At 31.7% G+C, this 26374-nt stretch overlaps 3 protein-coding genes and 1 long non-coding RNA gene across 8 annotated transcripts; 3 read left to right on the top strand and 1 right to left on the bottom strand.

Annotated features, from left to right (window-relative positions):
- Nucleotides 1-686: 686 nt before the first annotated feature.
- On the bottom strand, nt 687-1210 carry LOC105435025. Its single transcript, XR_969139.2, has 2 exons — nt 1110-1210; nt 687-1000 (listed from the first exon to the last, which is right to left on the bottom strand). It is a non-coding gene; the product is annotated as an uncharacterized LOC105435025 (long non-coding RNA).
- Nucleotides 1211-4308: 3098 nt separating this feature from the next.
- On the top strand, nt 4309-7953 carry LOC101210743 (ER membrane protein complex subunit 7 homolog). The gene is made up of 7 exons (XM_031883438.1): nt 4309-4547; nt 4711-4754; nt 5550-5658; nt 5904-5967; nt 6051-6167; nt 6258-6366; nt 7419-7953. Exons 1-7 carry the CDS (start codon nt 4465-4467, stop codon nt 7511-7513), a joined length of 621 nt encoding a protein of 206 aa, XP_031739298.1. The 5' UTR covers nt 4309-4464; the 3' UTR covers nt 7514-7953.
- A 1803-nt stretch (nt 7954-9756) lies between these two features.
- On the top strand, nt 9757-14589 carry LOC101210985 (cysteine--tRNA ligase, chloroplastic/mitochondrial). 5 transcript variants are annotated; one of them, XM_004136316.3, is made up of 9 exons: nt 9764-10215; nt 10317-10380; nt 11470-11631; nt 11863-12033; nt 12337-12618; nt 12786-12911; nt 13299-13502; nt 13801-13902; nt 14184-14589. In XM_004136316.3, the coding sequence occupies exons 1-9, from the start codon at nt 9833-9835 to the stop codon at nt 14418-14420; spliced, it is 1731 nt and encodes a 576-aa protein (XP_004136364.1). In that variant the 5' UTR covers nt 9764-9832; the 3' UTR covers nt 14421-14589. The 5 variants fall into 5 exon arrangements, with proteins under 5 accessions (XP_031739350.1, XP_004136364.1, XP_011652464.1 ...); XM_011654162.2 differs by having other exon boundaries at nt 9889-10215; nt 11438-11631; XM_031883490.1 differs by lacking the exon at nt 13801-13902 and having other exon boundaries at nt 9757-10215.
- A 2407-nt stretch (nt 14590-16996) lies between these two features.
- On the top strand, nt 16997-20615 carry LOC101219940. Its single transcript, XM_011654160.2, has 6 exons — nt 16997-17402; nt 18279-18605; nt 18729-18777; nt 18973-19270; nt 19487-19568; nt 20132-20615. Exons 1-6 carry the CDS (start codon nt 17082-17084, stop codon nt 20318-20320), a joined length of 1266 nt encoding a protein of 421 aa, XP_011652462.1. The 5' UTR covers nt 16997-17081; the 3' UTR covers nt 20321-20615.
- Nucleotides 20616-26374: the final 5759 nt, after the last annotated feature.

The raw sequence follows: 26374 nt of genomic DNA, 5'->3' as shown, positions 1-26374 counted from the left end.
GTAGGGAGGTTCGATCATTAAGCAAATTGGGGAGCATGTGCTCTATGATGCAACAAGTAGGCGGATGGCAAGACTATCGGAGTTTATTGGTTCAGATGGGGAGTAGAGGTGGTTGCGATTGTCTATTGAGTTGTTTTATGGGAAAGGCTTCAGGTCGTTTGTTCGTGTCTGAGTGTTGGGGATCAATGGGTGTGGGTTCTGAGTCGTTAGAATGGGTTTTCGATTGAGAGTGTGTGGAAGGTTATTTGTCCTCGTAGTGTTAGGGTTCATTGGGGGAGTTTGTTGTGGGGTGGGAGAATATTTTCAAGCATTCCTTTTGTGCTTGATTGGCCATAAAAGATAGGTTGGGTACAAGTGATAGGTTACAGGTGGGATGGTTTGGTTTCATCATCATGCGTTTTGTGTGAAGGGGTTTTTGAGTTACTGTACCGATTTCATGAACCTTTTGTTTTTGTTACACAGATTGTAAATATTTGGATGATTTGTTACGTTGGTGAAAATTAACCTTAACAAAACTTATAGATATAAATTAAGTTACTCCTACAACTTATATACTATCATATCTCTTTAACTAAAACGATCGTCTTAGATACTGTGGAATGCACAATATCTCAATATCACAATGATCTAACAACAAAACCTATAAACCATCTTAAAGCAGCACTACTCAAATACAAACATACAAGTTGTAGAAATAGATTGTAGTATCTATTTAATCATTCATATATATTGTATCAAACATACATAATCAAGACATTTATTAAACACTTATTCTAGGAGGTTAAGCCATATACATATATAGCTTGTTTATATATTGATAAAAAGAGTTCAACTTTTGGTTGGGTCTTTCATGATCATATGCTACTAAGATCATCTTCCTTCTTCCTCTTCTTAATGAACATCTTGCTCCCATGGACATAGAATGCCATCATCCTCTATATGGCATATTTTGCAAAAGGTGGAGGAAGAACATCAAGTGGGGGCCATTTAATATCTAATACTTTAAAACATGTAAATTATTTAATTACATGGTGATCAATAACCAAAAGTTTAAAATATATATTGGAAAGAGAAAAGAACTCAATAGAAATAAGGAGTTATATACATACTTGTGATGTTAGCCATGCTTTGAGAATCTCTCTATAGTAGTTTTGAAGATAAAAATGAGAAGTGATTGTGATATGGTTTTTGTGAGTGTAGCAATATTTATAGCCAATTTTGAATAATGTTTATGTAGCAATATTTTTATAGTGGGATGGGGTTACATCAAAAGAATAACAAAAAAGGTAAGTTGTTTGAAATTAAACATATTTTATGTATATATTCTTGTATTAATATTGTAAAATATTAGACAAAAAAAGAAAAGGGAAGACTTTATATTAGAATATAAGATTAACTTTTCAATGGTTTGGTTATCCATACATTAAGATAACTTTCGTTTTTATGCAAAGTTTTTACGTAAGGCTTTCACTTGTATGTCATCATAAAACGAGTTGCATTCATAGTGTCCTCAGGATAAGATGTTTAACTTATTCCTACACTATAGATCATTTAGACTATTACTCAAACTTGATCTATGATTATTTTTTTATATAAAGTTCAAGTACTTATATTATAGTTAAAGAATCTTGTTTATTGGATTTTGAATCTATAACCAGCAAATCTCTTGTTCATTAAGAATTTATTGAAGAATAACTCAATAACAACTTTATTGAATAATATAATATTTTAGGGGGCGTTTGAGGCGAAGTGTAACTTATAATAGTTTGGAGATTATATCTGCATTTGGAGTGAAAAATATTATAATCTGTGTTATTATAAGCTATGTTTGAGGTGAAGATTATTATAATCTGTGTTATTATAAATTGTATTTGTGGTGAAGACTAATATAATTTGAGTTTTTCACCACAGTTTTTTTTTTAAATTGATTTTATTAAATATTTTTAATTATGATATTCATTTAATAAATTTGGCCATAATCATGAATTTTCATTACTAATAATTTTTACATATATATATATTGTACGTGAAATACACATTTTTCTTAAATTTTTTTATTTATGATACTTATTTCATAAATTTAGCCTCAATCTTGATTTTTCATTACTTTTTTTTTCCTACATATATATTGTACATGAAATACACATTCAAATTGATTTTATTAAATCTTTTTAATTATGATATTCATTTAAAAAATTTAGCTTCAATCTTGATTTTTCATTATTTTTTTTCGACATATATACTGTACATGAAATACACAAACGAGTTAGAGGGGGATGAGAAAGATTACGAGAAGGATTATGGAAACCCTAATACTAAAGACTAAGAAGGATTACGAGAAGGACTTAGAGGGAGAGTAAGAATGATTAAGGAAGTTGGAGGAAATACGAGGATTATGGAAACCCTAATACTATGATTTTCATAATCCGAGCCCCAAACAAGGAGTTGGCTCCACTCTTTGCAAATTTGGGTTCCAAGTAATTTTCTCATGTTGTGTTTGAAAAATAGTTTAAGCATACATTGCAACAATTTGACTTCGTAGTTATTAAGAAAGCAAGACAAAAAACTATATACAAATATATATTCACTACATTTGTCTTCAACACACGCGTACACATACACGCACACATGCTCACGCACATATATATGTATATATATATTAGTTAAATTTACAAAAATACTATATATAAATACTTTCTTTTGACGCTCAATCTCAATTCAAATTAAGTGTGTTCAAATTTTCATAAATTTAATAATTTTGTCCCTCAACTCAAAAATTTGTTTTACATATTTATCTGGTGATGACTGATCGAGATCAAGGACAAGAAAGCTTAAAAAGATGAAATTCGGGTTGTATCTCGAAGCTTTCTTGGTCGAGTTGAAGGACAAAGTAGCTTTTAAGATGAAGCTTAGACCAACTCACGAAAGTTTCCAAGGGACACTGGGAACAAATTGAAGAAGGATATATTTAAGGATTCTTCGACAATCTCAAGATCTAGTCCAATTGAAATTGGAAGAAAAAATGAAGTATTGAGGGAACTCGAATAATTCCAGTATCGAGATTAAAGACATAGAGAGGGGAAGTTGAATAATGTGGTAAAAAGGAGAGAAGGGAGTTGAACAGTGTCAAGAGGGGAGGTAGATAACCCAAATACAGGAATTATGTTAATCTGTTGTCGAAGTAGAAGGGCTCAATTTTTATATAGTCATCTCTAAACTTTAAAATGGAACTTTTTTAAACATAATGTGAACTTTAAAACATATGTAAAAAATAAGGTAGATGCAAAGCTATTGACAAAAATATGTATTTTTGGGTGAAGTTGTAGATAGGGTCTACGACTTCCATGTATGATCTATGATCGGTCGTCGACTTGAAGAAGAAGAAGGAAATGATGGTGTTTTACGGTGGAGGATACGACAAAGTTGAAAAAAATGGAGAAACACAAGAGAATTGATTACTTGTATTCACGTGCTAAATATTGGATATATGGAAACAATTGTTTTTGAACTATTTTATCTCTTCCTCCATTGTTAACAACTAACTCAACTTAATAAATTTTAATTCATATTCTTTTGAAATGATATAATATATGAATATCTATTTTTTAATCTTTTTACAATTAAAAAAGAAAAAAAAATGATTCTCTAGCATGATCTCGATCTTTTTTAAAAGATAGTACATGTAATTTTATTTTTAAAACACGATTAGATGGAAGCATATGTCAATTAGAGTCAATTTTTCAACCAAATCTCTAGCATAGTCGGCTTCTTCTTCTTGTCCAGTATTGGGTATGTTAAAGAAGATTTTCATCATCTTTCAGATCAGACCAGAATGCGGACCGCTGCTAGCCTTTGAGCAGAGGACTAGAGAAGTATGGTATTGATCGCTCCGTGGGGTGAGCTTGAACCTCTTTCTTTGATTTTGATAAAGAGATGCTACTGCCTCAATGAACAAAGGCTTCTCGGGAGCTACAAATTTATTGGTGAGTTTTTTTAAATATTTTTTGAAAATTTTCCAATCCTACCTTGATCCCTTCTCTGTTCAACTGACTTCAATTAGGTCAATTGACTCAGGTTATCATGCCTGACCGACTTCAACTTAGTCATTGATTCATGTTATCATATTCACCTCTAACTTTAACGTTAGAATTAGTGTATGTGATTTGAGAACACTAAGATTAAAATCATATAGCTAAATTTCAATTATAAACAATAAGATTGAAAATTGAACTTTCTTGAGAAGCAATAAAAATTGCAATTTAACCTAAGACAAAGTTTACTATAATATTTTGTAAATAAAACCATAAAAGAAGAAAAAAATAAATGAAAGTCAGATGGGATCGGAGAGAGGAAAATTAGTTCTCCGTTCATTGTTGAGCTTTTTCTAACACACTCCGCACCGAACTAGAAGAACCGCCAGATCTTTCCTTCTCCGAAGTGTCCGCCATAGCACAATCTTCGAAAATGCGTTCTCAACTTTTCTTTCTCTTGCTTTCTCTCCAATTATTCTTCTCTCTGTTAACTTCGTCCCATGCGATTTCCTCTGGGTAGGTCTCGGTCTTTAATTCACTCTGACTTTGTTTTTGCTCGACTAATCATGAATATCAATTCATGAAGATCGATAGTAATGATCGATGTTTTTGTCGAATTAGTATACGATATTATCTCTTTCCATTGTCTTTTAATCTCGTTCGTTGTGGTTTTTGCCAGGTCCGGCGATGGATACACCATCTATGGTCGTGTGAAGATTCCAAGTACGTTTCTTCTTTTTCTTATTCTACATGTTGTGATTGTTTTGTTGATATTGACCTTCAAGATAAATGTAAAATTGTGGAAAGCGAGAATTACGTAAGATGATGTGAATAGAAGATATCTTAACCTAATTTAAGGGGATTAGAAAAACTCTTCGATTGACATTTAAATAATTATCAGAAGCAGTTCTTGATGTGGTATTGACCAATAAGTTAGCTAAATTCTTCTGAGTAGTAATTAACCGAACCTCCTCCTTCAGAAGTTAGTTAAATTACTCGTGTATCTTTTCTGCCATGGAGGTCCAAAAGTCCTTACTTTTAGTGTCCTCTAGAAGGTTAAGGTCTAAGCAAGATTATCCACTTCATCCTTGTTATTTTTATTTCCCTCCACCATGGACTCGAGGTGTCCACAAGCAAACGGTGATTCTGCTTTGTTAATGCTGGAATATTTTATCTGTATCGAGGTAGTTGGATTAGCATAAAATGGGGAAAAAAGGATTTCAAGGTCCTCACATTACTACTGTTGCTCCTCATAAAGCTCTTCTTTTGGAGGAGAGGCAACATAGATATGTTTCATGTTATGAGAAATAGTGAATTCTGTTGACATTTGTGTTCTTTGTCACCAGGGGTGACTAATATGTTAAGAAAAATCTATCCTCCTTAAAAAGAATTAGCATTACGAAGATTATAATTACAATTTAATGATATTCAAAATCAATGTTATATTTGCTTATGATTCTATGATGAGATGATTGTGGTTGTATTCAGAGCTAACGTATCCTGTTAAGCTTTTGGCAGGCAACACACTTAAAGGATTTGGACTTCCTGGAAAAACATCAAACATTAAAGTCATACTTAATGGTGGCCAAAGAGTAACCTTCTTGAGGCCCGATGGATATTTTTCATTGTATCCTCTATACTTATTTAGTTAATTGAAAATGCTTCAATTGAAGGAGTTGTATTACTTTTAGGCTTATATAATCATCAACTGGATTTAGCATTTGATTTTTTTTTTTTCTCTTTGCCACCGTATGGGTAGTGTTATAACTATTTTGGAGAGTTAAGCTTCAAAATTTGACCTTACAATTCACAATTGGGTTTTGAGTAAATTTTCTGAAGTTCCTGTAATTTCCTTAACTTAAGTTCTTAAAGCCATAATGTGCCAGCCGGAACCCATCTGATTGAAGTGGCTGCATTGGGTTCTTTCTTTTCTCCTGTGAGTTTTCTTTTACTTCCATCAGCTATTAGTTTTTCTACAAATCTGGTTTTGTTTGACTCATTTTTCTATTAATTCTTTAGGTTCGAGTTGATGTGAGTGCCAGAAACCCAGGTAAGGTTCAGGCAGCCCTAACAGAGAACAGGCGAGTATTGAGTGAGCTTGTTTTAGAGCCTTTAAGGGATGAAGAGTATTATGAGGTTGGTTCAATGTAACCCTTTTTTCATGGACTTTAGGTATTGAATTTTATCTTTGATCTCACATTATCACTCAATCTCTTTGTATTATAGGTTCGAGAACCTTTCAACATAATGTCTGTTGTGAAAAGTCCTATGGGTCTGATGGTAGGATTCATGGTAATTGTTGTATTCCTGATGCCCAAGTTAATGGAGAACATAGGTACGCACTCATTTTACTCACTAGACAGGTGTCACTGTCTTCACATCCTATTAATGGCTCTGAAATTTTCACTGGTTTAATTGCAAATTTCTTGTGTTGCTAATAGTTTGTTCATTCTTTATATTATAATCATTATGAACTTTGAACTGTCTATTTCATTTTGAATTTTCAAAGTGTCTTATAGGTGGTCTAGATTTTTAATTTTGTATATAGTAGGTCCTCAAGCTTTAGAAATGTTTAAAAGGTCCCGGAGTTTCAATTGTTTTCTAATTTTTTATACTAAATTTATGGATATATTAAACGTAAAATTCAAACTTAATGCCTATAGAACCCAAAACTGTCAATTTTTGTTCAATAGATCCATGAAGTTAAAAAAAACATTGATTTGCCCAAGGACCTATTAGACAAAAAATTTAAAACATAGAGATCTACCGTGTATAAAATTGAAAGTTTAGTGACCTATTAGATACTTTTAAAATTCAAGGATTTATTGGACACAATTGATATTTCAGGGACCTATTGGAGACCTGAAAATTCTGGGTCCAATAGGCACAAATCCCAAAGTTGGGAGACTAAACTTGTAGCTTAAAACCTATTAATATCTTCTGATTTTATCCAGGGAAGTGCACATAACTATTCTCTCTTTGAATTTCTTTGACAATGTATTGATGAAAATTCTTCAAACTTTCCTCTTAGCATAGTCCCTTGGTTACTGTCTTATCAATCTTTATTACTTCAATCGATGTTATTTTCTCATGCCCAATCTCTTGGTGAAAGTTATGTTGCTAATTGTTTGCTGTCTCGATGAACCTGCAACTTCATTCAGTTCATCACAAAAGATCAAATGGAGAAAGTTCTTATATTTGGTTCTGCTCACAATTAATTGATAACCAATGGACAATATCTTGGCTGCCTTAAGGCAGAAAACTGGACCTAATTCAATTCTTTCTTTTAAATGAATGATCGTCTTTCTTTCCCCCAATCCTACCCCCAAAATAAAAGAATGATTCTGTCTCTCTGACTGGTATGATTTTGCAACATCCTATGATCAGACCCTGAAGAAATGAGAAGAGCACAAGAAGAAATGAGGAACCAAGGTGTCCCAACTCTATCAAGCTTGCTACCTGGGGCTGGCCGGAGCAGTTAAAGGGACCAATTTCGATATCAATTACATCTCCAGCTCAGATGCATCTAACTCCTGCGGAAAGCACTCAGAATTTCTAACAGTTGAAGCAAATGAGCCTAATCATCTTGTTGTTCGGGTGACCCGTTTCTGGCTAAAGCAGTCTGGAAGAAGCTAAACTTGTTTGCGTGCTTCATTTTGATTTTGATAGTCATATCTATTAGACATTACTTTGGTCTGCATTTCATCATTAGTTTTAAGGAGTCCCTCAGCTATATAAACGTTCATCATCTTTGTTACCCAATTGGGACTAAACATCATTTTAATCATACTTCTCATTCACATTTGCCCCCCACTAATTGCTTTTGTGTGTGTGTACAAAAAATTACACGTTTTATTATGTTTTTCTTAGCAAAACGAGTTAAGAAAAAATTAGGCTTTTCAAGAAAGCTATGTTATAACCATGTTTTGATATCACTTCAGTATGTTAGCCAAAATTTGGTTGCGTGTGTGTGTGGGTGTGTTTTACCTATAATACTTGTTTGTTTCAGGATGTCTTCTTTATTGTGAAACTGTGTTTAATAGGTTTATGCTATCAATTATGATTTGTGTTGCGGGAGCACAAAGAATCAGAATTAGTATCAAATCATGGTGAAGAGGTTCCAGTTGTCCAATTTGAGTGAGTAGATCTCTTTCAATGTCGTTGAGGGAATGGAAGGATTCTACTTGATCTAACTTCAATATATATAGAGTGGGTTGAATTAGATCGCCCATAGTCGAGTTGGTCGTATGAATTTGCTTGATTTTAAAAAGTCGTATGAATTTGCTTGATTTTAAAAAGTTTAATGTATAAAATGTTATGAATGAGTAAGTAACAAAATTGTTTTAAAATATTTATAAAATATAACAAAATTTTAAATTATGATAGAAGTCGAAATTATACAAAATACTTGTAGACTTTGCATTTTTTGTCAAAATATTTTTGAACTTTTGAAAGTTTTCAAGGCATTGCCTCCATTGTTAGTTTTGAATGAAAATTTGTATTTTATATCAAATTAACTCTAAACCTTCTAAACTTGAAAATTTATATTTTATATCAAATTAACTCTTGGTATTTATGATTGATAACAATTTTAGAAATAATAATTAAGTATATCACATTCTTATAAAAATTGTAAATATGATAAAATTTATCAATAATAGATTTTTATTGCTAAGAACTCTATCTATTAACGATAGATCAATATTTGCAACATGATCTATCAATGATAGATATCTTTCATTGACAGATTTTATTATATTTTTAATTTTTTTAAAATGTCGCTACACATACTATTATTTTGAATTTAATTATCATCATTATTTTTGTTTAATTTCAAGATAGTTTTACCGTATGGTATTTTAACCGTTTTTGTTCATATACTAACAATTTAGGGGTGTAAACGAGTTTGGTTGGGTTGAATTATATTCTATCCCCGTGTTTATATTTTTAGGTTGGTTGGAATGGTAACACGCCCAAATTGTATTACCAACCCTACCCTTAAAATATCGGTTTGGTTAGGTTTTTCGAGTTGTATTTATTTTTTTTAACAATTACTTTCAAATTTAAACGATCGTGTAGATCATGATACACGATCTTGGACCTTGGTGGCATCGAGATGCCCTGGGTGAAAGAATTCTACCTTTAATTTATTTGATTCGGGTATACAATGTCCTAAGATGAAATAATTCTTCTTTTAGTTATTGGATCTCGAGCCTCAGTGGCATCGAGATTGTTTAAGATGAAAGAATTTTGTCTTTATTTTATTAGATCTCAAACATACATTGCCTCGTGATGTCCCCAGATGAAATAATTTTTTCTTTAGTTATTGAATCTTGGGCCTTAGTGGCATCAAGATAACCTGAGATGAAATACTTTTTCCTTTAGTTATTCGATCTTGAACTTTAATTGTATTAAGATGATCTGAAATTAATAAGTCGAAAGATATGAATTTCATGTATAATATAAATATATATTTACATATTATCAATCACTCACTGATGTTAGAGGTTTAGGAAACTAATAATGGTGAGAGTATTATGATTTTTATTTTTTTACTCATTTCAAGAGTTTCATGGGATTATGAAAATTTTTAAGATTAAAAATATAGATAAATTATAAAGACGAATTACAAAGTAAAAGAAATGAACAAAAGAAAAAGGGCAGACTTCGCTAATCGCTTGGGTGGATGTGAGTGAACTCGTGAGTTAAAAGTTCGAGTTAAGAATCGCGGATAATGTATATCAAACTAGCGCCATAACCAAGAGGAAGAGGAAAGGGGGCAGAGGAAGAACAGAGTAACAATGGCTTCCCTCCTTAAGTTCTACAATCCATTAACGTTAACTCGATTCACCCCCGTTTCACTCTCTCAGGCCTTTCTCCGCAGAACTCTTCGCAATTCCCATTTCTCATTCTTCAATTCTGCTACAACTTTCGCTCGTTTCACTTCTTCTCCCACCTCATCTCAGCTCCCCGTCAGTGCGCCGAATCTCAAAGAAATAAACGCCCTTAGGCATGATAGTACTTCCTCGGAACTGTGGCTACACAACACAATGAGTAGGAAGAAGGAGGTGTTCAAGCCTAAGGTCGAAGGCAAAGTAGGAATGTATGTATGCGGTGTTACTGCCTATGATCTCAGCCATATCGGCCATGCTCGTGTTTATGTTACATTCGATGTTCTCTATAGGTATTTACTCTTTCTAAGCTTTGCCTTGTTTTTTTTGCCCCCATTTAAAGGTATTCGTATTTATATTACATTTGATGATACAATCGTGTTTATGTAACCAGATATTTGAGGCATTTGGGATACGAAGTTCTTTATGTTCGCAATTTCACCGATGTGGATGATAAAGTGAGTGAATTTGCTAAAATGGTGGCATTTATGTAACAAACTGCATTTGTCCTGGCTTAGATTGTTGCCTCCCTTGTACATACATTGCCTCTTCCTTTAAAGGGGATAGATTGATAATAACAAGATGATCGAGAACGAAAAGTGATTGAATTTTCTCCCCCTTCAGTTACTTTTTGCTTGATTCTATGATTTATAAGATACATCTGCTGTAGTGAATGGCTTTCATTTTCTTTTCTCAAAAGGGGTATCACTTTGGATAGGGTGATTGAATAGTGCAATTGGTTGCTAAATTTTAGTGCTTAATGAAATTTAATTTTCCGGAAGAACATATAGGTTACTTTCTTTGGTTGATTTTTTTAGTGAAGGTTAATGAAGTTTAATTTTGGGATTAAGTCTCAGCTTTGTGCCAGTGAATGTAAATGCATTAAGAGATTGGGTTATACTTTCTTTGGTTGATTTCAATGTTGGTATGGCACGGCTCCTAGTTTCATAAGATAGTAGTCATTAAAGCATTCCACCATCCTGTAGTAAAGAAGGCTAAGTTTCTTTGCTTGGAGTATACCAAGGTCACCGCTGCATAGTCCTATTTAACAAGATGTACCCCTGTCCAAATCAACTTCTTCCTAAGGAATATACCGAGTAGGCTTGTCCAACATGTCAGCGATCTTGGAATGGACTAATACCAACGGATAATAAGAGGGCAGATTTATCAAGACTGTTTTCATAAATGTGATTTTTCATATGGAGATCCAACCCTAAACCCCTTTCAATTTTTCGAACTTAAAGAAATGTTGATTTGCTGTTTCCCCATTTCCTACATCCTCTCCACTGGTTAAGTGTTTTGAAATATAACTAAAATTCAATTCTGTTTTTTTGTCAAATATATCTCAAATTCATTCTACCTTCCTAGTTGTTAAATCATATATGCTTAGGAGATAGATTTCCGTTGTCTCTTTTATTCCATGTAGCCAACTGGAACCTTTTGCACTTGTTTAATGCTTGAAATTATAATGTTTTTTCTATCTTGTTACCAACTTTTTTCATAATGCTATGACAGGATCCTGAGTCTGCACTTTTCAAATTCTGTAGATAATTGCTAGAGCAAATGAGTTGGGGGAAGATCCACTAAATTTAAGTAGACGTTATTGTGAAGAATTCCGCCGGGATATGATGTATCTTCATTGTTTGCCTCCTTCAGTTGAACCCCAAGTTTCGGACCACATGCCCCAGATTATTGACATGATAAAGCAGGTAAATTTTTACTTGATTTGTGGTCATAATTTGATAGAAGTTATTGCAATTGTATTATCCTGGTTTTTTAACTAGCCTTGAAACCATCTTTTATTTCAATAAGTATACATTGTTCACTTGTTAAATTCTTTTATGCTCTATGTGTTTATCTGCTTGTCTTACACTGGTGGATTCTAGGCGAGGAAGGAGGTGTGCATGACAAGCCATTAAGTGTTTCTTGTGTCTTGACAGATTCTTGATAATGGGTATGCCTATTCTGTTGATGGTGACGTATACTTTAACGTGGACAAATTTCCAGAATATGGACAATTGTCTGGTCGAAAATTAGAGGATAATCGAGCTGGAGAGCGAGTTTCTGTGGACTCCAGGAAGAAAAACCCTGCCGATTTTGCTTTGTGGAAGGTCAATCTGATTGCCTTGTATTATTGTTAAGTGTTCCCTGCATAGCATCAAACCACGAGATTCTCTAAATGAAAGGGTTGGACAAATTTTTTTTTTGAATTGAAGACGAATAACAAAAGATAAACGACTCTATCAAAAAGTTGGAGCTTTATTTTAAGTACAGTTGAGCTGCTGTATCAGTTTAATCAACAAAGATAAACACAGCATGACAGCACTTCAAAATTGTGTGACAGAGCCTTGCTTATCTTTCACATCTGTGACCTGTTTTTGTATTATTGTTGAAAGTCTTATGGTATGATGCAGTCTGCAAAGGAGGGGGAACCATTTTGGGAAAGTCCATGGGGTCCTGGAAGGCCTGGTTGGCATATAGAGTGTAGTGCCATGAGTGCGTCTTATCTGGGGTATTCTTTCGATATACATGGTGGAGGGATGGATCTTGTGTTTCCCCACCATGAAAATGAAATAGCTCAGAGCTGTGCTGCTTGCAGAACAAGTAATGTAAGCTACTGGGTTCATAATGGTTTTGTGACAATTGACTCGGAGAAAATGTCTAAATCTCTTGGGAACTTTTTCACCATTCGGCAGGTAGGATTTAAAAAGTTTTCATTTAGACTTCCCCATTTTTTTTTTTCTCTTAACTTTTTCTTCATTTTGAACAATGAACCTTATAGAATTTCTTTGCAGGATTTTATTTTTGTTGTTTCATTTTATTACAAGAATCAGTTGTCAATATGATAACTATACCTTGCCAGGTGATCGATCTTTACCATCCACTTGCTTTGAGGCTTTTCTTGTTGGGGACACATTATCGTTCTCCAATCAACTACTCCGATTTACTCCTTGAAAGTGCTTCAGATCGCATTTTTTACATCTATCAGGTATTCCAGCATACACTTTTTAAAATGAGAAATCATAAATTTTCTTTTCTTTTAAGTACAATTGGGGTTGGGAGATTTGAACTATAGACTTAGTGTGACACACTTGTATGCCAATTGAGTTACTCGATATGGCGAGAAAGCATATTTATACAGTTATTGCAACTGCTATCATGGCTAAGTAGACACTTCCAAGAATAGGGGTAGACAGTACACATGATAACATCACGCTGTTTCAATAGATACAATACAACTGCCACTGATATAAATAATATATCTAATCTCTTCAACCCACCCACCTGATTGTTCCTGTATCATATATAAGATGCTCAAATGTCTTTAACGTAGAGATTATTATCATTTAATTTCACTAAATTTGAATGGCTGCAGACTCTTGATGACTGTAGAACTGTCATTAGCCAGGAAGATGAATCAAGTTTTAAGGGTCCCATTGCCCCAAGTTTGGTGGAAGAAATCAACAAATTCTCCAATGTTTTTCTGACTTCAATGTCTGATGATATTCACACTCCTGTGGTTTTGGCAGCGTTATCAGATCCTTTGAAAATTATCAATGATTTATTACATACTCGCAAGGTATTACACATAAGAGTAGCTCGATTTATTCTGATATAGATAATGGTTGGTTAACTGCATCAGTGACCCTGTGTTTCATTCAGTACTATCTATTGATTAAAGTTGTGGTAAGATCATTGTCATCTACTGAGGAGGTTCACATATTTATTTAATTCATCTAAAAGATAAATTAGGGAGCTTGTCTAGTTTAAGACTGAAACTGAATGTAAAAATGAACACACACACACCCCACTCCCATATTTTGTTAACTTGATGCTGCTTACATCCTTTGTAACACGTGTAATTCAAATCCATACAGGGAAAGAAGCAGGAATTTCGAATGGAATCCCTTGCAGCTTTGGAGAAGATAATTGGAAATGTGTTATCCATCTTAGGACTAATGCCTGCTAGTTACTCTGAGGTAGAAATGGGTTGATGTTACTATAATAAAATCATGGAATAATCTATAAGACTTCAATATATAAGTAAATGCTTTTCTTCCTCAACCTTGGGGTAAGAAGTATAGCTCACCCTTCAGAAACTGATAACAATGTAGAAAATTTTGAAATTTGGTTTGGACAAGTCAGCCAGTAACTTAATAGAACCTTCTTGCTTTGTCACTCAGTAGTCTGTCATGCCACTGTAGCTGCCTTTGGTATGTTTATTTGGAAACAAACTGACTTAACAACTTTTCTGGCACAGGCTCTACAACAATTGAAGGAAAAGGCTTTAACGCGTGCAAAGATGACGAACGATCAAGTATTACAGAAAATAGAAGAAAGGAATGCAGCAAGAAAGAATAAGGAGTATGAAAAATCTGATTCAATCAGGACTGATCTAGCTGCTGTTGGAATTTCTCTAATGGATGGCCCTAATGGGACAACTTGGAGACCCACTGTCCCTCTTGCACTTCAAGAACACCAGGCTTCTTCAACTTGAATGATATCTTTGTGCAAGAACACCACGTTTGTTTTGTAGAATAAATGACCTTCACATCAATTGAATTCTTCAAAGGAAAAAAAAAAACACTAATTATCTTTAAAATTGAATGATATCTTTACCATTTTCTTGAAATAAATATAGTAGGAAACTAAATATGGCAAACCCATTACTATACTTATTTTTATTTTTACTTTTAAGACACAAAATCATCAGCCAACTACAAGAAGACTCATAGTAACAAATTAATGGTACATTTAATACCATGAATATATGAGATATTGGGTCATGGTATAATCATCATAAACTTGCCATAAGTACTACCATTAATGTCATTTTGAATTCTTCTTAGATAGAAAAGAAATGGGAACAAACCAATGAATTTTGAGACAAATTTGAATTTTGGATTCCATTCAATAATATTATTGAATGATTATATTATTAACCACTAATGAATCATGGCATGCTCATTAGTTTGTCCAGTGTGGCTATCAAATTGTGCAAGCTTTAATCAAATTTTTATATGTCACTTAAACTCGTTGATTGAGGGTCTGTACCTTAAACATTAAACCAGCTGCCAATAAATAATTCAATTGAAGCATACTCAAAATGTTTGAAAATATAATTGAAATGTGTTTGAAACATTTTGAAGTTAAATAATTGAGTAGACAATATGTTCCAAAGAAGTTTAGTGTAAACATCGATCAATTGGAGTCGGTTTTTAGACCAAACTGACACAAGAATCAACCATGAAAGATTTAGTAAATGTTGAAACCAACCATGACCATAAAAGACTACAAGCCGACCATTAGTCAATGTCAAATTAAAATCCTTTGAAATTTTTATAATATGTTATCGGTTTGGAAACACTAACAAAACCTCTCTTTATTTCCAACTGACCACCTTTAGTTTGATCGGTTTTGATTGTTCAACTTGGTTTTTCGATTATTTATTTAGTATGAGAATTGTTTCATTGGATTTAAATTTTTTATCTTTACACTAATTTTTTTAAAGAAAAAAATCTTACAAACTATATGCAATATAACGTTTTCTTATTAAAGAGGAAAACAAAGAAAGAAAGAAAGAAATTACTTGAAAATTTGGTTTATATGGAAAGACTTTAAATAAAAGTTATTCTACTTTTCCATTAAATGGAATCGCTTCAAAGGGGTCCTTATAAATAAGAATACATTTCCACACACTTTTTTCATATTGAAAAAGAAAATCACAAATTAAGAATAATGGTTGCCTCCATCAACTACTTTTATCTACTCTTCTTCTTTTGTCTCCTCTCCAAAGGTATATATATTTTCTTTAACCCCTTGACATCAAGATTATGTATGATGACACCATTTACGAGTTCATCTAAAACAAAGTCACGAGAGTTTATATCTTACTATAGAGACTCAATCTAAGGCTTTTATATGTTGTTCTAGAGTGGTTTAGGATTAGGAATCTAAGAAAAATATTCTCTATTTCTTGTGATCCGTTATTTTATTTATTGAAAAACTAAATATTAATTTGATATATATATATAGGGAATTGCGAATGCTCGATGAATGACATAGAAATAAGTCAAAGTACAACTGGAAGAGAAGTGAATGGGAAGCAAGAATGGAGAGCAACAATCAGAAACAAATGTGTTTGTTCTCAATACAGTGTGAAATTTGATTGCAATGGGTTTAACACAGTTGAAAAGGTTGATGAATCCATACTAATGGTTGCTGGGTCAGTGTGTTTGGTTAACAATGGTCAACCAATCTTCAACTCATCACCAATCTCCTTCACTTATGCTTGGGATAATGCCTTCCCTTTCAGCCCTCTCTTCTCTCAAGTTGCCTGTTCTTAGTTAATCAGCTTTTATATTCTCACTCATTAAGTAAACCCTAATTTAATTATCTATAAATAATTGTTCTAATTTTATAAAGTTATATATTAAAACTACAAGACTTTTCGTGTGTGGTTTTCACGTGCATCACATGTATCGGTTACTAATCTTGAAAATGTCCAATATGCATAAAATTTTTTTGATAAAACCACCCTAAATTACTTATAAAAGTGTAAAATTAATTTAAGATTAAATATTGGAAGGTTGAAAGTTGTGATATATTGGAAGATAAAAACAAGAATGGGTAATTGTGAATTTAGGGCTAATCTTTATGAGATCGCATCCCTTCCCATTTTCATTCTCCTAACTCAATCCATCAAAGTCATTCCACTCATCATCCTCACAAGTCTCTTAACAAATTAGAGAAATTTAGCATATAGTTCCTTTACAAAATACAACAAATTTGTTTCTTCCCTTCCTTTCTTTCTCCAAATCTCAACTATTTTTCTTCTTTCTAAATCTTAACCCCCATTTTTTAAAAAGAAATTTCCATACTTCTAATCCCTTCTTTGTCACTATCAAATTCTCCAATTTTTACTTCTTCTTAGAGTAAATTCCTTCATTTTCTCCTCCAAATTCAAATATTTCCATTTCATTTGCAAATTTATTGTAAAAAAAGTAAAAAAAAAAATGTCACATCATAAGAAAATAAAGTAATCATATTTAATAGTGACGTCATTTTTAGTGTAAAAGTGTCTAACAACAATCCCAAAAATCGTCTCCGCTCCAATTTTCGGCAATTTCTCTCTAACTTCGGTCCAGTTTCTCCGGTCATGCTCTCCGTCGGAGACTCCTCCTCCGGCGACTTGGAGTTTCTGAGCGACGATGACGCGTGGTACAATGCCACCGTGAAACTCGAAGGCGATGTTCTTAGGGTCAGTCATTGCGAGTTCTCTAAGGAACATGACAATGTGTTCGACGCCGATCATTTCCAGAGCTTATTGGAGTTGAGCGTCTTCGAAGCTCGGTTTCGGCCTTTGTCCAGACAGTTGCAGGATTACGAATGCCCTAACGTCCACCCTGGAATGCCCGTTTGCGCTTCTTACTCCTCTCGAGCCGATGATGTTCGCTTCTACGACGCTCGTCTGGAAGGGGTTCGTTCATTTGCTTTATACTTCTCCTATTGTTTGATTCTGAGTTCATCTCTGATTCCTTTTGTTTCAAATTTTAGTCTCTGAGTTACTTCTAACTTTTTCGAGCAGGACCTTTGTTTAGAAACTTTGTTTGGTGATTTTCGTTCTCATACTGAAGATAGTCTCTCTAGTGGTGGAGTTGTTGTTGTTGTTTGTTTGTTTATTTGTTTTTTCTTTTGTTTGTATTATTTTAAGGATCATAGATGGTGTAAGACTATTCCATATGCCATAGTGTAGTATGAGTTTTGGAAGGTTTGTTTCAGAGATTATGCATGGTTTACAGTTGCCGTTTTACTGATCTTAAAATGAACTTTCTGAAATTATTTTGGAATATGGATAAAATATTGTTTTTCCTTGATTCTATATATGAATTTGAAACTTCAATATTTTATTCTAACTCTTTTGTGCATTTTAATTCTTAAAATTTTGTAAAACTTCATTTCTTTTTATTAAGTTCTGAGTTGTTTCAAAATTTAAGGATTAAAGTGATGATTGTTTATTAGCTCCATTAAGTACACCATATTTATATGCAATCAGTGACATGACATCTATCTATGAGTTGGTCATATGAGCACTTATACTATCATGGACAACGGCCCTCATATCTTCGAGTTGATATGGTATTATCCACTTGTATGAACCCTCCTGACTTTGTTTTTGGTTTAACCCAAAAAATCTCATGTCATTGGATATAGTTGTTTTTATTTACAAGTCCCATAGTTGATGAACAATTATATATTGGATTTTTGAAGAATGCTTAATTCGAATTTTCATATAGTATCAATTCAATTAGAAGACTTGGCATTTTCATTTTCTCCATGACTCGTGCATTGGTAGGTGGATTATCTTGAACACTCTTATGCAAATGGAGAAGAAGAATGCTTATGCAACTTTATCCTTTTATGGCAGCATGGTCCAAACTCTGGAAATTTGACAATTGCCAGTATTGCTAACATGTGCCAAATTCAATTTGATAAAATTAATGACACAGTGTTAGCAACCTTCTTCAGAAATGTTAGGGAGAAAATCGAAACCAGAATGAATAGAGGCGATATCTGTTCTGAAGATCGTCTTCCCACCCATAATGGCGGTGGTGCTTGTCAGAAGGATGACTGCAGCCTAAAATTAAAACACCGGCTTTCTTTTTTTGAACGCATGGACCAGGTGAGTACTATGTCTAGAGCAATAAGTTCTTACGTTCCAACTTTCATTTCATCGGAGGGGTCCATTCCATACATCATTTCACTTTTTTTTTAATCAGTATTTGATGGCTCTCTCCATTTGTAGGAAACACGACGTGCCAAACGTTCTTCTGGGGACGTAGAGCCATGGGAAGGTATAATTCGTTGTTTAAGGAATGAGCCCAATGTCTCAGTTATCTCATAAGTGTGGATAATGAGATCTTTGGGGCAAATATTATTTCTCCAATTGAAATTGTGGTATCGTAGTCAATAATCATGCACCAAGCACCATTTAACACTTCTTAATCCCTGTTCTGTTTTTTAATTGAACTTATTTTTCCTTCCCGTAGACCGACAGTCTCTCAGTTCCAGAAAGAGTGACGTAATCGAGCAAGATACTGATATTGGTGGAGTGAAGTATCAGTACATGATTTTACTCGAGAATCTCGATAAAGGATTTTCTCCTGTAAAACTTGCCAAATTCTTATATGAAGAAACTTTGATCTCACCTCGAGTACACATCTTTCCAAGCTTAACATTTGAGTTATATGCAAGGGGAGCTGTTGTAATGAATTGCAGAAGGAAACTAAAGAGGTTGTATGATTTTTTGGACAGTCCAGATCATGTCATTTTATCCTCCCAAGGAAGGTAAACTTTTCTCTCTCTCTCTCTCTCTCTGATTTAATCATTTAACTCTTTCTAAGGAAATATCTTACCTGGTCTCAGTTAACAAACAAGAAAATTTTATAGTGTAATGATAAAGCTGGAACTTGATTACAATTCAACGCGTAGCTTCTATAAATCCTTGACTGTTGAGATTTTATTCCATTTTATAGTTTGAGTGTTTCCAATCATTTTCTGCAGGCCCTTGGTAGTAACTGGAAGAATTGCAAGGCACGAAACTTTTGGGACATTGGCGGCTGGGGCTATGGTTCTAGACTCTGGAGTGAGTTCTTATTTACTCTTTGGACGTTTTTGTAGTAACAGGAGTGGCTCTATTGATCTCTCATAGAGTTGCATTTGACGTTAATTTTGAAAAATGAAAGAGATGTTCAATATTTAATTAATTTTGAACAGCGTGTATCATGTTCTGAAGTCTCTGATGCTTTCAAGTTTCTTCTAGATAGTTCCACATGATCTGCTCAAGTTTCAGGGTGATTTTAACATTTGTCATGTTTAAAATCACACTTTTAATCACTCAAAATCCATATAATGTTTAGTTTCACACTTTTAAACACAATTTTTGAACTGTTACGTTTGATTTTGAATGATTAAAAGCATTTTCTGAACGATTTTGAAATAGATCAAGGTGTTTTAATCTTTTCAGACTCACTCTCTATCATGCCAATATAATTAGTCTCACAAGAAAATGATGGAATAGACGATCTAGAATCGTTATTGAACAAGTGATGATAGACACAATGTAGCTTAGGAAATAATGCACGAATCTAACCTGGTATCCTACTTTTGATGTGATGGTTGTTGCTATTGATCTTTGATTGGTTACAGAATAAATTTGGCAATGAAAAAGATGGGAGGGCTTGGGAGCTGAAGGTTGTGAAAGTAGGAACAAACGAGTATTTGAATGCAAAGCACATGAAGGAATTGTTCATGGAGTTTCTTAGCCATCAAAGGGGATTACACCAAAGATTGGCCATGGAGGAGAGCAAGATATATTGCAATGGTGCTTTGCAATAAAGTGTAAAATGAATCATACCTTAGTTTGATAAGGTTTTTGTTTTTGTGGAAAGAAAAATACTTGGAGTGTACATTGTACATTGTGTGGATAATGGTGTAGGCTGTAGAAACCACCACTTCACTATTTTGTATAGGCCTTCCTCTAATTGGATTTATGTAGGATTTTGTCTTTATATAAATAAATTAACATTTAGATGTACTCATAGTCATGGAAATTTTTGTTTCCTCAAACTCCAAGGGCTAATGTGCTCATGAAATGGAATGGCTTTTATTATAGATTTTGATTGGAATGGAAGAATCAGAGCTTTCCAAGTAGATGGTTTAAGCTTTTTACTAGTTCGATTTCGACTATCTTTGTAGATGTATTAAGTAAAAAGATTTTATTTTATTGAAATAAATGAGTACATATTTTTGTTAAAATGGATGAAGTCGTGATATAGAAAATCAATTTTTTCCAAATGTCTAAATCAAAATAGATGGAAAAACGTAACTTTTAGATTTCTAGAGTTTTCTTTCACTTTTAATTTTTCTATTGAGTTTGATAAATGTTACCATTTAGAGCATTCTACACTAAAAATATTACAATAGTCTAATTCGGTCGATCAAATTACAAGAATGATTTAAATGTACTATTCTTTTTTCATCGATCCCCTAATATTTTACAATGTTATATAAAAAAATTTCTTTCTTAATTTGTGTTACAAAACTTTCTTTTTACAAAATTCGAAATTTGGATTAAAGATCATAATTTACAAATTTGGTGTAATTGAAGACTAAAATATGGTAAATAATTTTAAATAAAATCATAAAATCAGTGAAAATTAAAGTTGAGTTAACAAGTGATTTGGACATGACCAAGATGTTGGCTCCCCATAATACCTGTTTAATTAGAAAACGGTGACCAAATTTTAAATCTTGAATGGTAAAAATTATGTAATTTCTTTTTAAAATAATATCTTATAATTCTATCTTTCTATACACTTCAATATTTGAAGTAATATTCTCATAAAATAAGTGGAGAGCAATTGATTGATTAGATTGTATTGAAGAAAATTTTCTTATCTCAAAGAAATTAGTACAATTTCTCAACGTTCTTCCTAGGAGTAGTGTTCTAATAAGATATTTTTTTAAAAATATTAATTAAAATCATTTCTCTTGTATCAAATCTCGGACTCTAAAAAATATGATCTCACCTCTAGAATTTAATTGATCCATATCCCTAATTTTCTAAGTTCTCTTATAGAATTTCGTTTAAGAAAAACTGTCTAAGGAAATTTCACTACATCTTGAATGTTTGAAAAACATCAAAAATTATAATTTTGAAAGAAATTTTTTCTAAATGATTAATAAGAGAAAGGAGTTTTGGCAAAGATTTTAAAATATTGAAAATTTTAATAAGTAATATTTACAAATTTTAAATAAAAAGTAAAATGAGACTTAATAGAATTTTGGATGATCATGAAATGATTTATCCACATTTTTTATTATTAAAAAATACAACGAATAAAGAAGTATAAATAAAGATACGTTTTTATTTGGTAAAAAATGTGAAGAAGTATTAAATTTCAGATATTTCCTTTACATTTTTTTTAAAAGGAAATAAACATTAAATTAGGAAAAAGAAAAGAAAATGAGTTGGTGTGGAATTAAGTATTACATTTTTTTAAAAAAAAAGGTTTAAAAAGTTTTTAAAAATAGTAAATTGTTCTAAATTAAAAAAAAAAAAAAAATCTTAAGTTTGACTAATTTTTATTTCAATTAGTATTCAATCAACCAACCTATTTTTGGTAAAAAAAATCCAATATTTTCTTTTAAGACTTAGGTATTTATGTTTAACTAATTAATTCTAAATTGATAAATTTTCATTTCATTTCTCCAAAAAAAATTAAAGTCATGAGGTTCATGAATACCTCAATACTTTATGAGGTTATTTATAACTTTCTTTTTTTCTTGTAGTTATGAACTTTTCTAAACATTTAAAAATCAATTCAAAACATAAGTTTCGTTATATAGAAATATTATTTGTTTCTAGAAGAAAAAAAAAATGTTATGGGAGTAATAATATAAAGCTTTAATTTATCTCCCAAGTCCTAACAAAGAAAGTGCAAACATAGATATATTAAAATACTTTACAATTCTGTTTATATTCAAATAATTTCTCCACCAATCCTCCAATGGTAAGATATTAAATAATAATTATTAATTGTTTTTTCCAATTTTGTATGCATTAATTAAAACTTTATTGTCCCTTCAAAGGTTCCCTATAAATACGATTCAGTTCCTAAATTTATTTTCCATCAGAAAAAAGTATTAACATTTTAATTTTCACATCGAAAAAATACACAAAAAAATGGTTGCCTCCATCAAGTTTGTTTGTGTACTCTTCTTCTTTTGTCTCCTCTCCAAAGGTATATATCTATTATGCTATACGTTTATATGATATTTATTTCATCACGTTAGGTCTTAAAACTATTGTCAAGCACACTTTGAATCGGGATGATGGAAAATGATTCAAATATGAAAGTTGAGCGTTTAAATTAAAACAAGAAATGACTGTTATAACATCTAATGACTCTCATTCGATGAGTTGTCGAACATATATATATATATAGAACTCGTTAATTTTGTGGTTTGAATGACGAGGATGATGATTATTTTCAGGAAACTGTGAATGTGTGTTGAATGACATTGCAATAAGTCAAACAACAACTGGATCTATAGTGCAAGGGAAGCAAGTGTGGAAAGCCACAATCACAAACAATTGCATTTGTGGACAATCAAGTTTGAAATTGGATTGCAATGGATTCAACACAGTTCAAGCAGTTGATCCATCCATATTGGCAGTTTCTGGGTCAGTGTGTTTGGTGAATGGTGGTCAACCGATCTTTCAATCTACACCCATCTCCTTCACATATGCTTCGGACAATGCCTTCCCTTTCAAGCCCCTCTCCTCTCAAATTTCTTGTTCTTAAACTTAATATTATATATATACATACATATATATTTATATGTATGTATGTATTAAACCCTTCTTAATTATGTCTTATCTTAGAATTTAAAAATTAATAAATGAATACACAGATTTTGTATTAATTACTTCTTAATTTTAATGTTTATGATATATGAATTATTATAGACTATAAATTAGTTGGTTTGATGATCACTGACACGTACATGCATTTAACATAGTATATAATTGAGAGAGGAGAGAAAACTTCATCTATTAGTAGGAGATTCCTTCTTATAATGAGTATGAGTCTTCTTGATTTTTTCAACGTGAGGATCTTAAACATCTCAAGACATGTTTACAATTCAAAAATTGGAGCAATAAGAATTAAGACACAAAACTGAAAGCTAGCCAAAAATAAGAATTAAATTAAATGAATAATAAAAAATAGATTTATTTTAGAAAAGGTAACAAATCAATAAAATATATTTACAGTGTATAGAACAATTTTAAAATTGAAAAAGCTTTTAGACCCATGATGTAAAATACAAAAATTACCCTAGTCAATCAATACGCTATAAGTTGGCCACACGTGTGCGATACACGATTGTGTAGATTTTGATACACGATCTCTAAGCATATCATGCTCCGAGATGTCTCGGGATGAAAGAATATTCCACCTTTAATTTATTTGATATTAGACATACAATGCACCAAGATGGTCCGAGATAAAAGACAGAAGTGTAGATCTACATGACCATGTACTTCATTTTAAATGACGACTTTCAAATTTAAAAGATTGTATAGATCATGATACACGATATTAGGCCTCAATTGCACCAAGATGCTTTGGAAAGAAAGAATTATCTTTAATTCATTCGATCTCCAGTATACAATGCCTCAAGATGTCCTAGAATAAAAAATTCTTCATTTAGTTATTGGATCTCGGGCCTTAGTGGCACTAAGATGACTCCGAATGAAAGAATTCTGTCTTTATTTTATTTGATTTTAGACATACATTGCCTCGAAATGAAGGACTTCTGCCTTTAGTTTTTCGATCCCTGGCCTTAATTGCATTGAGATGACCCGAGATTAATAAACCACAAAGAAGATATAAATCGCAAGGACATATATGAAATTTATGTAAAAACGGTCGAGAGTCATGAACTTTTCTTATTTTGTTATATGAACCATAAATATTTTGAGTTTCTTTACCTTTATATAAATTACTCAAACAAAATATATAACTAAAAAAATAATTATGATTGATAGAAATTTAAAGATTAATAATATGTACAACAATATTTTTAAAAAATTATAAATGTAGAATTTTATCAACAAACAAAAAAAAAAATTATGGAAGAAAGGTCAATCCACATGGACTGCGAACCCAAAAAGGTTAGGATCTCAAATGGGCTTGAGCCCACAATTTTATAGACTCATGAAGATTATCATTTTTCGTTACATGTAATTGAGCTATTAACTCAAACAAGATTATAATTAAGAGTCATAAATAAATTTCATGGCTCTTTAATCGGACATCAAATGATGGCTCTAAGGTCAATGAAAATTTTGGTAGTGGCTACCGAGTAGAAAGTTCGTATCCAACCGATCATACGACCTAAAAAGACGTGTTAAATAAAATTTTAGATATTCATATTTTTCACTCATTTCATCACTTTTCAAAATTGATTCTAACTTAAGTGTTAAAGAGTGTTTTTGGTCAAATTTGCTCATTTGGTAGAATTTTGGATTTCTATTCTTTTAAAATACAAATCTAATGTTAATGTTAAGTACACTCAATCTAAAAAGATAATAAAAAATTATTAAAATACTCATCTTATTTAAAATTTGTCTCTTCGATATATTGGATCGTTTTTTATCAACCAACTAATACTTAAATTAACTAGAAACTAAAGTGGTTCATTTAAAAATAAAGTTCAAATTTTAATTTTAATAATGATTATTTTGTTATAATTTTACAAAATATTATTTAGGGTAAGTGATAATAATGTTGATCTCATAATAAGGAAAGTGATTAAGTTTCCCAAAAAATATTATTGATTTATTGAATTAGTTAGCAAATTTGTTTCATTTGAAATCCTTCTCGAAACTATCCATCTCAAATGGTAAACTTCTATTTGGTATGTTTTTATTCTTTAAATTACACTCATTTTTATCTAAATTTGGTATTAGAATTATAACTTTTACCATGTTTAATTCTTAATCGAGTTTTAAAATTAAAAAAATAAAAAATTGAACCAACCATTCATGTTTTTAAAAAAAAATTATTGAGCCAATAAAAACTTAAATTCTTGAATTTAAATCTCTCGCTCCTAATTTGTATTCGAACAACGAATATTTATTAGCTTAATTATTGTTATTAAAATCCAAAAGCAAAATATCAAAGCTTTAATTAACAATGATTTCAATAATTTAAAGTTTTATTTTACACACACATATGTATATGACGTTGAGTGTATTATATGTATATAAAATGTAACGTATTTTTATTTAAAAAATTTGAAGTTAAAATTTGTTTGATTACTCATCAAACTATCAAAGTACTATTTTTAAACATTTGCTTTATTTAATCAAATTAGACCAAATAATTATCCAATAAAACATAGTTTTTTTTTTTTTATCTTTTTTTTTTTGTGCATTCATTTCCCTTCAACAAACTTTACTTCATTAAAATAATAAAAAACATAAATTTTCCATACAGAAAAGGAAAAAGAAAAAAGAAAAAAGAAAAAAAATTGTTATATGATATTGTTTTAAATTCTTAAATTTAAATCTAAACGTTGATGAATATTATAATTTATAATTTAAGAGAGTTACAAATTTAAATATACTTAAACAGAAATATAATTTAAAAAAAAGAATACAATTCAAAAGAGGAATACAAATTAAAAAATTTCTCCTAAAAATACTCTAATTACTTTATCTGATTTCACTCTTTACTCTCACGATTGCACATTTGAGTATTGAAAATTTGTATTAATCTTGAGGAGCAACTGACATATGCGAAGTGTTGCATCGAAGTTGTACCGAATTTTGCTTTCAAGGTTGTAGTTCGACACGGCACAACAATCGACATTTGATCC

This window comes from Cucumis sativus, chromosome 3, assembly GCF_000004075.3.
Source record: "Cucumis sativus cultivar 9930 chromosome 3, Cucumber_9930_V3, whole genome shotgun sequence".
Taxonomy (NCBI): Eukaryota; Viridiplantae; Streptophyta; class Magnoliopsida; order Cucurbitales; family Cucurbitaceae; genus Cucumis; species Cucumis sativus.
Note: the sequence above shows the minus strand (reverse complement) of the source record. Positions and strands in the feature narration are given on the sequence as shown.